Source organism: Cricetulus griseus, chromosome 5 (genome assembly GCF_003668045.3).
Source record: "Cricetulus griseus strain 17A/GY chromosome 5, alternate assembly CriGri-PICRH-1.0, whole genome shotgun sequence".
NCBI classification, from domain to species: domain Eukaryota; kingdom Metazoa; phylum Chordata; class Mammalia; order Rodentia; family Cricetidae; genus Cricetulus; species Cricetulus griseus.
Genome location: NC_048598.1, coordinates 181,177,970 through 181,193,514, shown reverse-complemented (window position 1 = coordinate 181,193,514; position 15,545 = coordinate 181,177,970). Strand labels below are relative to the sequence as shown.

The 15,545-nt window shown below is 53.5% G+C and overlaps 1 protein-coding gene across 9 annotated transcripts in view; it reads right to left on the bottom strand.

The window, feature by feature from the left end:
* Positions 1-14,827, bottom strand: part of Gpr132 (G protein-coupled receptor 132) — a 26,423-nt gene extending 11,596 nt beyond the window's left edge. For 3 of the 9 annotated variants that reach the window (XR_004770255.1, XR_004770253.1, XR_004770254.1), the window contains exon 1: positions 1-887. This exon is cut by the window's left edge and continues 1,126 nt beyond it. Coding sequence is in view for 3 of the 9 variants with exons in the window: in XM_027416656.2 (XP_027272457.1) it covers positions 11,173-11,265 (93 nt within the window). In the remaining 6 variants the exon portion in view is untranslated. Of the gene's footprint in view, positions 888-1,392; positions 1,699-11,172; positions 11,856-13,158; positions 14,568-14,665 lie in introns of those variants that run through there. The other 6 variants (XM_035445510.1, XM_027416659.2, XR_003485555.2 and 3 more) reach the window with 6 other exon arrangements.
* Positions 14,828-15,545: the final 718 nt, after the last annotated feature.

Below are 15,545 nucleotides of genomic sequence, written 5' to 3'. Positions count from 1 at the left end.
GGAATCTAGGGCACAAGCAAGGTCTCCCCGCAGCCCCTGAGCCCCTGACCATAACACCACTGTGCCCCATACCAGACCCCTCCCTGGAGGGCAACTGGGTTTGGTGGCTGAGGCACAAGTGGACCTGTCCTCCTGAGACCTGATCAGCCCTCCTGGGAGCTCCACCTTCAGCTCACCTCAAGGAGTGGCAGCTGTCCTGATGCTGTAGGTGGCCATCAGCATCCTTCTCGTGTTTTACTAATTCTTGTGAGCTTCACGAACTGTGCTCTTGCTTCCCTGCCCCAGAGGTCTCAGCACGGCAGACCACACAGGAAGTTCATTTCAAAATGTCCATTGGACCACTCCTCTTTCTTTTTTGAGACAGGGTTTCTCTGTGTAGCCCTGGCTGTACTGGAACTCATTCTGTAGACCAGGCCAGTCTCAAACTCACAGAGAGATCTTCCTGACTCTGCCTCTGCCTCCTGAGTGCTGGGGTTAAAGGCGTGCGCCACCACTGCCTGGCCCCTTTTAACACTCTTCAATGATCACTTCCCGGTATCCACTGTATCTCCAGAACCTTTTCACCTTGTAAAGCTGAAAGTCCACGTTCAATAAAACCAGCTGTGGTGGTTTGAATGTAATTGGTCCCCATAATCTCATAGGGGGTGGCACTACTAGGAGGTATGACTTTGATGGAGTGGATATGGCCTTGTTGGAGGAAGTGTCACTACCGTGGTGTCTGCCCGGTGTCTCAGCTGACTTCCTGTTGCCTGCAAGATGTAGGACTCTCAGCTACTCCTCCAGCACCATGTCTGACTGCACACACCATGCCCCCGCCATGATAATAGTGGACTAAACCTCTGAAACTGTAAGCAAACCACCCCAATTAAATGTTTTCTTTATAAGAGTTGCTGTGAGGTGGGCGTTGGTGGCTCACGCCTTTAATCCCAGCACTCGGGAGGCAGAGGCAGGTGGATCTGTGTGAGTTCCAGACCAGCCTGGTCTACAGCGCAAGTTCCAGGATAGCCTCCAAAGCCACAAAGAAACCCTGTCTCGAAAAACTAATAATAATAATAATAATAATAATAATAATAATAATAATAATAATAAATTAAAAGAGTTGCTGTAGTCATAAGTCTCTTCACAGCGATAGAAACCCCGACTAAGGGCTGGAGAGATGGCTCAGAGGTTAAGAGCACTGACTGCTCTTCCAGAGGTCCTGAGTTCAATTCCCAGCAACCACATGGTGGCTCACAACCATCCATTATGAGACCTGGTGCCCTCTTCTGGTGTGCAGATATACATGGAAGCAGAATGTTGTATACATAATAAATAAATAAAATCATTAAAAAAAAAAGAAAGAAACCCTGACTAAGACACCAGTCTACCCAGTTGTGGCCACCATCATTATACCTTCTTAGTCTACAAAGGTCACCATCTGGGGACCTCAGTATCAGTAGCATCAGACACGATCTATCCTGTGGGCCTTGCTTATGCTGTTCATTCCAGTGTCGTCTGGATTCACCCAGGTACAGCAGGGATCTGATCGCTTCTTCCTTAAGGCTGGATATCGTTCCACCACAAGATGAATGGACACATGGACGACACCTCCACCGAGACCTCTGTCTTTGTTAGAGTTTCTATTACTGTGATGAAACACCATGACCAAAAAAGGTAGCAGGGGAAGAAAGGGTTTATTTGGCTTACACTTCCGCATTGTAGTCTGTCACTGAAGGAAGTCAGGACAGGAACTCAAGCAGGGCAGGATCCTGGAGGCAGGAGCTGATGCAGAGGCCACAGAGGGGTGCTGCTTACTGGCTTGTTCAGCCTGCTTATTTATAGAACCCAGGACCACCAGCCCAGGAATGGTACCACCCACAATGGCCTGGACCCCCACCCCCTGTCAGTCACTAATTAAAAAATTGCCTAATAGCTGGATCTCATGGCAGCATTTTCTCAGCTGAGGTTCCTTCCTTTCAGATGACTCCAACTGGAGTCAAGTTGACATAAAATCATCCAGGACAGACTCTAACAGAAGTGCAGGATTTATGGACTTTTACTTCCTTGGTATAATCTTGTCAAAAAGCCTCCTCCTCCCCCTCTTCATGCGGGTGTTTTGCTTTCATGTCTTTCTGTGTTCCATGTGCATGCCTGATACCCACAGAAGCCAGAAGAGGGCATTGGGTCTTCTGGAACTGAAGTGACAGATGAATCTCCCGGGAACTGGAGTTTAGAAGGCTGTGAGTCACCATGTGGGTGCTGGGAATCGGGCCCAGGTCCTCTGCAAGTGCAGCCAGTGCCAGTAACTGGGGTTATTCTTGAGGACACTAAAGTTGCCCTGCGTTTGACAAGCTGCCTCTGTGCTGGTGATCACATTGTCTATCTCTTTAGGTCTGTCATCGTGTTCATCTGTCTCCAGAAACCTGGCTGCCTTTGGGGTTTTGGCGTGAGTTAACAGGGCACCTGATACCACAGCTAGAGCTAGGAGTTCTCAGGGTCCAGCCTTAGCTCCTCTGCCTTGCTCTTGGCATCATCTGCCCCTCTGAGAACAGTTCTGCCCTTGACTTTCCCTCCTTTGGGTCTTACTGATGCCAAGGGGCAAAGGGAAACAGTTTTCTATGGTATCCGCCCTCTCATACACAAAAGGGCAAGAGGCCTCCTATCTCAGCAAGGGAAGTGTTGAAGGGACCCGCCCAAAACAGAAGAGGAAGGGGAAGCAAAGGCGCTTCAGAGAAATGTCAACCCCAAGGGCTTGCCAGTCCTCAACACCCTGGTTCCTTCAAGAGGCGCACACTCCAAGTATGAAACACAAGCCACTGTGCGTTTGACAACTTTCCAGTGTCCCAGGTCGGCCCAGGCTGCTCTATCCCTGCAAACTCTGTTAGCTACACCTAACCCATAGGGGTTTTCTTGCCAGTGCTGACCTGGTAGCTTCCAAAACCCCCAGAAACCAACCCCAGGTCTTTATCTCATGATCAGAGACAGCTATGTGTGTTCTGGCCTTGAAAGCTGTGTCAGGAAGGGAGGGAGGAGGGGACAGTAAGGCCCCTCCCCTTTGAGCTGGCTGGAATCACTCAGCAGGTCTCTGCTGCCTCCTCAACAGAGTGGTGGTTAAGGGATCAATGGATAGGGGCCCGAGGAGCAGCCAAGGGCATGGAGTTACCAAAAGGCCAGAGAGGTACAGGAACCCTAATGCCTGCACCCAAGCACACACTCTCCCAGGGAAGTGGTCTGAGGGGTACAAGGAGCTCCAAGGCAGGCTGGAGAGCCAGGGGCACTCAGAAGGACAGCTGGAGCTGGGTGCCGGAACCGGCCCTGACCAGCTACCCTCCTCAGCGCGGGAATCAGAAACATTCCATCTCTACCTTTGGAAATAAGCCAGGAAGATTCCAGGTTGGCCCAGTCAGAACCTACCCCAACTCCTGCCAAGCCAGGGCTGGCTATAAGCAACCGTGGAGGCTGGGGCACAACTGGATCTTAGCTGGGACAGGAAGGACATACCCCAGCCTCGGGCCCAGCCCTGCCTGGCACCTGCGCTCTCCCCTTACACCCCATCACACTTGACCTCAGACATCTATTGTCACCTCACCTGAGAAAGCCCTGTGTCCATGCCTCTCCTGGGCTCTGCTCTTGGCTTTCTCCTTTTCTCTGCTTCGTGAGGGAGTCAGCCTGCCCCTGAGAACTGGGGGTAACAGTCACTTACGGCCCAGAGCCCATAGCTCTGGATCTCAGCTCCCGTCTGTTAGATACAAGCCATTGGGAGGACTGGAGGCAACAGGGAGGGTCTGGGAAACCTAAGCCCCCTTCAGGACTAGAGAGAGCCCTGTCTCTGTGGTCCCCTCATGTGAGTCTTCTCCACTCCCCGGTTCCATCTGTTCACCACTCCTAGCCATCCTTGATACTCTCTGCAAGGAGGAGTAGCAGCAGGGACGCCCCTGCAAACAGTCTTTGGGGCACTCTGTAGTACCCCAGCCTGAGACCGGAAGCTGTTTGCAGCAAGTAGACACCTTGCAGGACCAGCTCCCTGGACTCAGGGAGGAGTGAGGTAGAGCACCTTTCAACGACCTGACTCCAAGGTTGCAGGAGAGGCCTGATCAGTGATGACCTACTATGTGCCAGGTCAAGAAAGACTCTTTCCTCCCCTGGAAAGACCACTGACTTTCCACCACAGTCCATCTCTCCCTGGCCTCTGTATTCTAGCCCCTCAGCCCCTTGGTGGATACCCTCAGCCCCCAGATCTGTTCTTGGCAGTTTCCAGGAACTGTCCACATTTACCCTAAAGGTTTCCTGAGGGAGGATGAACCCTGACTCAAAGGCCAACCCCAGATGTCGGGACTGCATGCTCCAAGGGTCTTTCCCATGAGTCAGCTGTCGGTACTGAAATGCAGGGAGTCGGTACTGAAATGCAGAAGTACACACTGGTGTGTGCGCCCACTCCTGTTTACCCAATTCCAAGCCACCTGGAGATAAGCACACAGAGAAAGCCTTCAGCATCTCTCTGTCAGTGGAGTGATCCAGCCAGTTTCTGTGTCATCTGGCTGTCAGCCACCTCAAAGGCCTGAGGCAGACTGGAACTCAGAAACTGGAGGCAGAGGCAGCCAGACCTTCAGCTGGTCTCTCTATGCCCTGGGAACTTCCCAACGTCCCCCCACACCAAATCCACCCAAGCCTCTCCAGAGAGCACAGCTGATGGCCTTCACCTGGTATGGGGTGACCACCATCACCACTGCCAAGCGAACACATCGCATCTCTGGAGATACAACTAGGGATGTAAGGATTCAGGCATTAAGCTGGCCCTGTCACCTGGCAGAATGCACTCGGGCAGTACCTTGGTCAGCCCAGGGTTCCGTGGTTGCATAGTCTGCCCGCAGGTGTAAAGGACCCCTTAAAAAACAGACCCCGCCCACTTATGCTCTCTTTGCTGCTCCTCTCTTTCCCTCTCTTTGTGCTGTCTCTTTCCTGCTGTTCCCCTGGGGCAGACAGGACTTTTCCTGTCTCTCTCTTCTCTTCTGTCCTCTCTGTGTCTCTTTACCTCTGTTCTCTTTCCTTCCCCTTCCCTCCCATTTCTAATAAAGTTCTCACTTAAGCCCTGTCTGCCTGGCATGTTTGCCCCTCTGCCTCCGTGAACCTTGCCCACCATGGAGTCTGCCAAGGTGTCCTCATCATCGTGTCCTCCCACCCCCACCCCCCGACGTGCAAGGTCCCTCTCACAATTTATCATAACAAGGGAGGTGCTGCTGGTATTGGGTGGAGACCAGCATTGGGATACTGCCCAGTGCCCAGCACACAAAGTTCAGCCTGTGCCCCAAACGTGCACAGTATTAGGTATGAAGTCCAACAGCTGTTGATGGGTGGCAGAAAGTTTGGAGCAGGCTCTAGTGATGACCCAAGTGAGATGAGACCCAGGCGGCGATTACATCATGCCCTGCCTCCTTACCACACCCAGCCAGGGGAATCCACAAATCTGGGGAACCTAGGCTGGCAGTTGAGGCCAGAACAGCCATAGGGACACAGAGAGGGGAAGGCCCAGTAAGCCTGGGACACTGTCCTCCCCGTCCCTTTGCACTGAAAGCAGAAATAACCTGGGTTGGGGAACTACAAGGCCCAGGGTTGCCCTGCTGTAGTACTGTGGTTTGGTCTCCTCTACACCACATACCCATGACGCCATCCCAGACATGTAGACATGGTAGTGAGATAGCCCATAAAGAAAAGCACCTCAGCAGTGTGACCTCTCTGTACTCACCAGAAATAGGTTGTTGGGGATGTAGCCACTCCAGTTCCCAAAGGCTGGAGATCACATCAGGTTCTTATCTGCTGTCTTATGGAATCCCCTAACCTGTAACTAGCGGGGGCGGTCTAAAGTCACCAAGACCTCAAACGCTGCAGCTTCTGGAGTTGGTGAGCTTTCTGCCATTCAAGAACATCCCCCTCCCCCAATCACAGGGGCAGACCTCATTCTAAGCCTGGGAGTCTTGTACCATAAGCTCATGGAGCAATCCCTACTACAGGGACACACGGGCTTTGAGGCAGCAAGGAATATGCCGTCCACCAAGGAAAAAACTGATCAGGTGAGCCACCTCTACTTCCTGCCCCCTCACCTACAGATAGTCAGGCTCTGAGACTTCCTTCTGTATTGGTGATAAGTCATGTGACCCAAAGTCATACCTTACCCCCTGACTCCCATTAGAAAAGAACCCCAGCTGTTTCTTCACTTACCCACAAGATCAAGATGGTGATGGATGCCCACAGGACCACAGACAGACACATATCTGTCACTCAAACCCACAGCACACCCACCTACAGAAGCCTCCAGTACGACCTCCAGTGTACACAGTGCTCAGGACACAACCCTGGGCTAAACTTACTGCCCTGGGACTTCAGGCAAGCTGTCTTCTTTCCATCGGCTGGCTCCCTGGGGACAGAGTAAATTGGTGCTCAACTGAGCAGGCTGTGGGTGTTCCTCCCAGCTACACCACCTCTCCAGGGATGCCCTCCATCAAAGGACCATCTTGCCAGAGGGCTACACTTGGTTCTGAGTCCAGTGTGCTGTGAGGTTGCAGATTGCTGTCTGCTAAGCCTTCTGCTAACAAAACAGGTCCTTCCAGCTCCCAAATTGGCGCCAGGAATGCTTGAGCTATTACTTCAGTCTGTTTGATGGACATGCGTTCTGTTCTTCTGGGAGTCCCTATTTCTCTAGGTCCAGATCCATTTCAACTGCTTCCTACAATGTGGATATACAGTTGTATACACTAATATCTTTCTTCGGGATTTCTTTTTGTTTAAAAAAAAATTTTGTGCTTGTTTATTTATTGTGTGTGTATGCATGCCACAGAGCTTGTTGGGAGGTCAGAGGACAACTTGCAGGAGTTGGTCCTCTCCTTCCACTATGTGGTGTCTGGGGATTGAAGACATATCATCAGGTTTGGCAGTGAGTGCCTAAGTCATCTCACTGGCCAGTTTTTTTTTTTTTTTCACTGTTTTATTTGCACAGAGAAAACTCACCCTCCAACACTCATGCCTACAGCTTTAACAGCTGTGTATCCCCTACCGCACGAGTTCCACAGACCCCAAATTCTCTCATGCACTCGTGCTCCATCTTCTGGACTACCAGCCAGTTGAAAAGGTAACTTCCAGCTTGGATCAATTAACTGCTATAAGATTTTCAGCACAATTTCTGGATAGTTAGGGGTGACAAATCATTCCATGTTCTTTTACAGACGCACCTAGTCTCCCCAGCAACAGTGGAGCATTCCTTTTGCTACAGGTTTGTCTGAATGTGATGTGTCTGTCAGCTTGTTTAGTAACGGCTTAGCCATTCTAGTGTGTGTGCCGCTGTAATAACCGGGGTTTTCGTGTGCGTCGGCTTGACACCTCTGAAACCTCTTGGCTGCTGTGTTAGTTCATAACACTGGGCTGTTTGTTTATTGTTGAGTTCTGAGAGTTCTTTACATATTCTGAATAACACTCCTTTATCTGATAAATAGTCCCCTCTGTGTCACTGTGGCTTATTATCTTTTAAATCTTCAGCCACAGCCCCAATCTTTACTACATCCTCTTTCTTGGAGTTTTTCTTTAACTCTTGATTTTTATCTCTGTTTTTCAACATTCAACATTGTTTACAACATTAAGTAGGACCTAACCTACTTCTTTGCCCTATATGTGATTCCTTTTTAAAAACTAAAGTATAATTTGAATAATAGTACAGTTAAGCCCTTCCAGGCATCTAGTGCTGAGTAAATGAGCCTAGGCATGCCTTCAGCTGCTACCCCTCCCCCTGTGCCAGCCCTAGTGACCTAAGCCAGAGCCCACGCTTCCCAGCCCTAAGGCGCTGTCTTCACTACACACGGGTCTGGAGCTGCTTCTCAATGCTGCGGTCTTGCCGTGGCCACAGGTCGGTACTGTGTTTGTTGCAATTCTGTTTTCTGTGCTTTACATTTATTAAGACCTCTGCTTTGGCTCATGGGTTATCTGGGAGTGTGCCTGGGCTTTCAAACAGGAAGCAATGTCAAAAGGGTCGGTCATACGGTGTGACCGAATGCTCTTGCCAGTCACATTCTATAGTTACCCATTTACAAGCCCCACCCTTCAGCCCACCTGTCCCCATCTCCACCACCTACCTACTTACCTCTCATCCCTCCAGCCTGCCATCCACCCTCTCTCATCCATCTTCCTAAGTGTTTATCCTCCCTCTCTTGCTCATTTAACCACCCAGATCTCTCTCTATCCATCACTCCTCCTCTCTATCCACCCACCCACCCTCCCCTTCTATCTATTCTTATTAAACCCCAAGGCAACCCCAGTGTCTGGCGCCAAACAAGCCCTCTCTTCTCACTCTGCCATTCCTCTGGCAAGCAGAGCTGGGAGAGGGGCAGGAGGGAGCTGGGGACTTCCCAGGGACAAAGGCCTGACCACCCTCCAGATGTCCACCACAGCTGCCCAATATTCTGGGCTCTGGGCCTTGTTTTCCCACACCTTTTGCCCCAAACTACCCTCAACAACAGCAGCAGGAAGACGGGTAGGATCACACTGGAGTGCATTGGCTGTGGTGACTTCATCCATCCGTAGAGGACTTTGTGGTTAGGTTCAGGGGATGCCGTCTAGCTGAAGAAAGCTGAGGTAGGCAGCCTACGGCACCCACTGGTGGGAGAAGCCTCCTTTGAACCTAGGCCACATTGGCTAATGTTTGATGCCAAGCCTTGGAAACCAGCATGGAGAAGGAAGAAATGTGTGTGCTGGTTTTCCCTCTCCCCAGTAAATGGCAAATATCCAAAGGTAGGGTGGAGGGGGTCTGTTTGTTTACTTGTTTGAGCGAGGCCCTTGCTATACAGCCCAGGCTGGCTTTGAACTCAGGACCTTCCTGCTTCTACCTCCCAAGTGCTGGCATTACAGGCATTTGTCACCATGCAAGGCTAGGATAATTTCTTGACACAGAGACACCAGAAACATCAACCAGGAAGTCTTCCAGGTCACAGTGACATGTTCTAGGCCCCTGGGGCTTCTCAGAGCTCCTGGCTCATGTGCCCCATAAGGACAGGAAGGCAGCTAGAAGTAACTGGACACTTGTTCAAACCTTTTTCCCATTGGTACTGGGAGATAGTCAGTCACTGTACCCTAGGGTCATCCCTTCAGGGTCACCTCTTGGTCCGCTCTCCTGACAAGCCCTAGTACCTGAACAAGGACACACATCCCATCCATAGGAGTGGCCGCTGGGTACAGTTGTCTGACCACACTCAGTGGGATTCCTGAAGCATGCCAGGCCCTGCTGGGGGAATGTAGCATCTCAGTGTTTGGCCAACAAAGACCCCTGACTGGCTGAGATACCCCCGATTCTTGCTCAGGGAGCTCTGGCCCCATGCATGCCACATCTTCCTCAGGCCACCTATGGGGCAGCTCTTCTTTGGTCCAGGCCTGCCAGCTTCTTCAGATGCCACAATCTCCTGGGGACAAGGAGGATGAGCAGCCTGGGAGCACTCATCACACTGCCTATATAAAGAGCTAGGGCCATCCCACTTTAATAACAGACAGGAAAGTGCCAACACACAAACAAACATCAACAATACAGAGGACATACAAGGCATATATGAGGGGCCTGTATTTCTACAAATCTCAGAGGATTCTTGGCACCTTTCACACAGGCACAAAATGAAGATTATGGTGACTGGGTTCCTAGGTCCCCACCCTCTACACAGTGGGGAAAGGGGAGACATTTCTCATTCACCCTAAACTCATCCTGCAAATAACTTAAAAAAAAAAAAAAAAAAGACAGAGTCTCACTATAGAGCCCTGGATGTCCTGGAATTCACTGTGTAGACCAGGCTGGCCTCAAACTCACAGAGCTCTTCCTGCCTCTGCCTCCCTAATCCTGGAACTAAAGCCATGAGTCACCATGCCTGGCTTCTGAGCAACTTACCACACACCTTCTCCAAATCCTGGAAAACAAACAAACAAACAAAAATCCAAACAAAACACCAGAGGAGAAAAAGGAGGAACAGGGAGGAGGGAGAGTGAGCATTTGCAGTGACATCCCTTGGTTAGTAGCTCCTAAATCCGGGAGGGGAAGGTGGAGAACTTCGAGGACTCATTTCCCTCCCAACCCTCGTGTGACACCCACACAGGAAGCCCTATTCCTCAGTTCCTTCAGGTGGACAGGCCCACCACTTAGGCTGCGAGGTCACAGCCCCTGCCTGCTTGTCCACGTGAACTGACCCCAGTAGGTACGTAGGGTCCCAGGGTCACCATTGCTCTTGCCTTCTTCCTCTTAAGCATGTTCTCACACAGGTGCTCCAAGTTTCAGCCCACCACAGCCCTGCAGCCCTGCAGCCCTGCAGCCCTGGACATTAGTGAGCACGGGGGGGGGGGGATATAGGGAAAAGGGGACTAGCCAAAGAAACACACCCCGAGCAGAACCAAAGAAACACACTTTGGCCCCACAACCAGAACCAAAGAAATACTCCCTGACCCTGAAACCAGTGCCAAAGAAACACACTTTGTCCCTGGAATCAGAGACAGTGAAAGAAATACACCCTGGCCCTAAAACTAGAGCCAAAAAGCTAAAAAGGACCAGTGAAAGAAATACACTTTGGCCCTGAAACCAGAACCGAATCTGACCCTAAACCTGTTCAGAAAACCAACCAATCCCTGAGAAGATCTAGCCATCCTAAACTCAGGAATTAAAATTTGACCAATCCCCACCCTGGAAAAACTCCACCCATTAAGAATCCCTATATAAACACTGTGTTCAGCTTGAGAGTGTTCTGGCTGCACCTTGGCAGAAGGCAGCCACTCTCCTGGATTCTTCCCTCCCAATAAATCTCTTGAATGAGTTTGGGTGAAGACCTTCTTTCCCTGGAGCAGAGATGACCCGGGACAAAGCAGGGCTGTAACACTTTTTGCTGGGGAAACCTTCCCCTGGCTAAGCAGAGTTGTTACACTCTGCTCTCTGGGGGACACTGGAGCCAAACTGTAACAACTTCGCCAGGGGAAACCCTCTCCTGCCCAGCAGAGCTGATACACTGGTGAAGCCTTCCCCTGTAGCAGGGCTGTGAGCTGCTATGCTTATTGTGACCTGTGGCATTCCTTGGCTCCAGAGTGCCAGGATACCTTTCCGTCTGAGCTGTAACATTCAGTATTCTTTGGCTCCCAAGCGCCATAATCCATCCCTGTCCATCCCATCCTAACCATGGAAATGCTTACAGCCAGCTTGTGGGCAGACGGCCTTTTCTCTACCAAGTCCTGCTTGTTGGCCAGCACTAACACCAGCACTCCCTGGAGGCTCTGTTGATCCATTGTAGTCTCATCTCTGCTTCCTCTAGCCACTCAGTCTCTCCAAGTCCACCACAACACCACCATCGGTCTGGTGGGTGCAGGACTGACTGACTCATTGTCTCTCTGCTTCCCTTGACTCCCAACATGACACGCTTGGAAGGTGATTCCAGGAGACTCTGCCAAGGGCACTCTGATCTCAGTCTTGAAGCCTTGGGTTGAAACATTCTGAACGAACTGCTTGAACTTTAGGCAGTGAAGAAGAAAGGTCTTCCCGGCCTAGTCCAGCCTGGTGACAAATGCCCTCCTAGCCCGCCACACAGCTTCACCAACTCTGAGAAGCTCCTTGGCCACAGAGCGCGCTCTTCGTCCTCATTTGTGACCCCAAGAGGCTGCCACCCGGAAGAGGTGGTGCAGTGCAGAAGGACAGACAGACCTAAAACTTAATCTGTTTAGATTTCCAACCGTGGCCTGCCGACCTGCCACCTGGTGGTTGCCACAGTCCTTGCACCTGCGCATAGCATAGACTAGTCCTGGATTCCTGCTTGGCTCCAGTCTCCTTTGCCAAACCTGTGCCGGACTCAGGAAGGGAGGTAAGGGGAGCACTTTTGTGTGGGCTGGAAGCGGGCTGTGCCCACCCCCACCCCCACCCCTGCTCACCCAGCTTCTAGGGTTCCCGTCTGTCCCCCTCCATCAACTCTTCCGTAGGATCACAACATCTGTAAGTCCCCAAAGCATCGCACCCCCGCCAGACACTCGCAGACCTGGATAAGAGATTGTTCTTGCAGATAAAAAGGGCTCGCCCGGCTTTCGCTGTCCGGGACACTTTCTTTCCCATCCGGGATGCTGAAACTTGCTGCCCCTTCTGGCCCGGATCCAGAGTGACTTTAACACACCCTCACGCCCCATGCCACCCTTTGCTGGAGCTTACAGTCCAGTCCCCTCTCCCAGGGAATGTCACGGTCCGCTCCCGACCCTCCCGCACTTCCTCCCTGCTCCACACGCATCACGTCCCCGGGCTTCGGACCTCCCCCGCCTCCTCCGCCCCCTGGGCAAGCTGTTGGCGGTTGTCTGGCAGCCTGGGGCCAGAGCCCGCTCCCACCCACACCCCGCGGGGAGTGGAGCGCGCCGGGGCCTGCCGAGGCGGCAGCGGGGGAGTCCGCATCCCTGGAGCGAGCCTCGGCAGGTAGGGGCAGAGCCTCGCCCCCGCCTTCGCTGGCTGTCTGGAGCGAACCTGCGTGACCCGCTCTGGCTTCCTGCGGTTCCTGCGCGCGCGCGCGCTCTGGGCGGACCGCGGCCAGGAATCCGGGCAGCGCCGCCACGAGCGCACAAAGCCTTTGCCCACGTTGTAATTTGCACAATAACCCGACGAAGTACGGATTGCTATTGCTTCCAATTCGCAGATTCGGAAGTCCAGGTGTAACACATTCTCACCCAGACGCACCCCTCCCAACATAGGGTTTCGCACGGAAAGGAGTTCTTCGTGACCTTGCAGACCGAATGAGTCCAGTCTCATTGGTCTGCAGCAAGGGGAGGGCAGGACAAGATCAAGAAGAGGTGAGGGTCCAGATTGACTTGTCAAGGGACCCGCTCTCCGTCGTCCCCCCCCCCCGGGAATCCGGCTCTGCCTGTCAAGCCGCTGGACTCATTGGAGACCCTGTGAGCATGTGGCATAGGTGTCTTGAATGGTGTGTGTGTGGGGGGGTGGCCTCTGCAACTCCTGCCCTAGGCCTGCTGGCTTAAGGAAGGGATTAGAAGGCGGTGGGCTCCCCTGAGGAGATGCACACAAACCTCTTTCCTTCCCCTGGGCCAGCCTCCTCAGAATCCCGCACTCACTGAGCAGGCATCCATCTATGCCAAGATGCCAGGTGGGGGTCACTAGAGAAAGCCATGGAGCAGTTCCAGCCCAGTTCTTACCTCGAGGCTCTGGGTTTGAATGGCAGCTACCATGGACACTTTACCACTTTATCTGTGCCTCCGTCTCCCTGTCTGTGCAAACGGTTTTATTTCCATGTCAGGACGGTTCCTAGATCTGGAATAGTGCCTGAAAAATGTGTCACAGTCACAGTTTCTGGAAGCAAACCTAAGGTGGGGGACACCTCACACCTCTCCTAGCCCCTCAGCACCTGCACAGTTGCTCTATCATATCAGCTCTGGGCTCTGAGAGCAAGAGACTGTCCAGCTGAGAGTGTGGACAAAGTTGGGCAAACGCACACATACACTCATTCATCCATCCACCAAAGCCTTGTCCTAAGTGTCCAAACCATGACTATAGATGTCCAATCCCAGAATCCCTAAACCAGGTCAGTGTGGCTCTCCCAAGTTTGGTGACATGATTAGTGAAGTCTCCAGGACCAAAGACCTCAGGCTGACCCACGCCTCCTGCAGCATGGTCACCCGAAGGTTCAAACTGACCACACTGCCCCAGTGGAGCCGTTAGCCAGCCTCCTCTGGCACGTGGGCAAGAGCCGGGGACAGCTAGCCTAAAGCCCAAGTCAACACTGTGGCCACCAGGGGGCGCCCAGCTCCAGAGGCAAGGTTGGGCACCATGTCCCTAGATTGGGAGAGGGCTCCTGAGCTCAGCAGGGCTTCAAGACTACTCAGAGAGGTAGTACTGCGATCCCACTCCACTGTGGACACGTGCCAGAGACTGGGACAGCCCCGGTCCACACTCTTAGGAGTGGGAGAGTTGGGTCTCTTAAGATTTTCCCAAGTCCACCTTGAACCTGCTTGAACCAGGAGAGCATCATTGACCTCTCCTGGACCTGTTTCCTACCTGTAAAATGGTGCTGGTGTTGGTGGTGGTGTTGGTGGAGGAGGAGATGGAGACTGTGGGAAGCCACACTTGGGCCCTGGGACTAGGGGTCTACCCTCACCTAGCACAGGGGCTTCCGTCTGCTGTCTCAGGCACGTGCCTATGGGTCAGGGGAGGGCTCACAAGACAGACTACTAGAAGACCCTCTCGGGTGCCTCTGGGCTGTAGGGAAGCTGCTTCGTGGAATAACCTCCGTGCTGTCAACAAGTTTTTGTGGGCTGTGGGCGCTTCTGAGAGGGCCCCAGTGTGCCAGGGTCCTGTGTCCGTGCAACCGCAGAATGCCCACCAAACAGAACCCTCCTCCCCGTGGTAGCCCTGCGAGCGAGCCCAGGAACGCCTGTCACTTCAAGGTCTCCCTACAGTGGCCTGGCGATGTGGAGACCCCTCTGGCCCTCCTGCTTCATGCCATCCAGAGCAACCAGAAGGGGCCAGGCGCGGGCTGGGCCTGGCAAAGGCCGCCCGCCTCCCAGGCAGCTGGGGCTGAGCGCTGGTAGCACGGCCGTTCCCACGCTCGCTCGCTCGCTCGCTCGCTCGCCCGCCCGCCCGCTCCGTGAAGCCAGTTTGTCTCTCCAGCCCCGCCCCGCCCTTGCCGTGCTAGGCCCCGGGCACCTGGAATGTGGTTGAAGATTCTGTCCCCTGGGGCCACGGATTCCTGTCTCAGTGGGCGAGGGCGGAGGCCCGCTTTCCGCCCTTTGATCCCGGCCAATTCCAGCTCGCCGGCCACGCCCAAACCCTGCCAGCCCGACCCAGAAGTCAGCGGGGGCGGGGCTAGTCTCGGCTCCTGCGCCTCTGGGTCTCTGGCCTGGGCCTGCGGTTCTGGAGTTCTGTCCCCGGCGGAGATCCCTTGCTCCGGACGGAGAGTGCAGCCTGGTGCGCGGCAGGGCTGTCGTGAGAGTGTTCTAGCCCCGTGCCCCGGGCAGTCCTTGTGAACCTTTGCCTATTCGTCCTATTGGCGCTCAACAACCGATTCTGGGATTTGGGGTCCACTAGCAGGAAGGAGGGGCACCCTCTAAGTCCAAGAAGGCAAGGCCACGACGGTCTCAGGACCCAAGTGTACGGGGCTAGTTTCGGGGTCCACAGAGGCGATCCCCAGAGGTAAATTAGGGAGCTCCTGAGATGTCCCGGCATCTGGAGAGGTCACTTGCCTCAGTTTCCCCATTTGCTGGATACAGTGACATTAATAAACATGCCGTGGTGCTTGGGGTGGGCCTGGGACTTGCTCCATCCTTCTGAGTGGCCCGACTCCGGAGCCATCTGGCACTGTCTAAAGGCGGGGCGTAGGTGGGCCTTGCTTCTTCTGGGGGCTGCCTGCCAGGTGGGCGCCCCTCAGTCACTGCTGCCAGCTTCTGCCTGGCCGGCGCGTGCCACAGCCTTGCCATCTCCGTTCCCAACAGGAATGAGCCCGGGAGAGGAGAGGAACTCCACAGGGTCCTCTGGTCTCCAGGGTAGGGGGTGAGAGGGGCGCAAGGGGCTCACGGGCAGTGGGCGG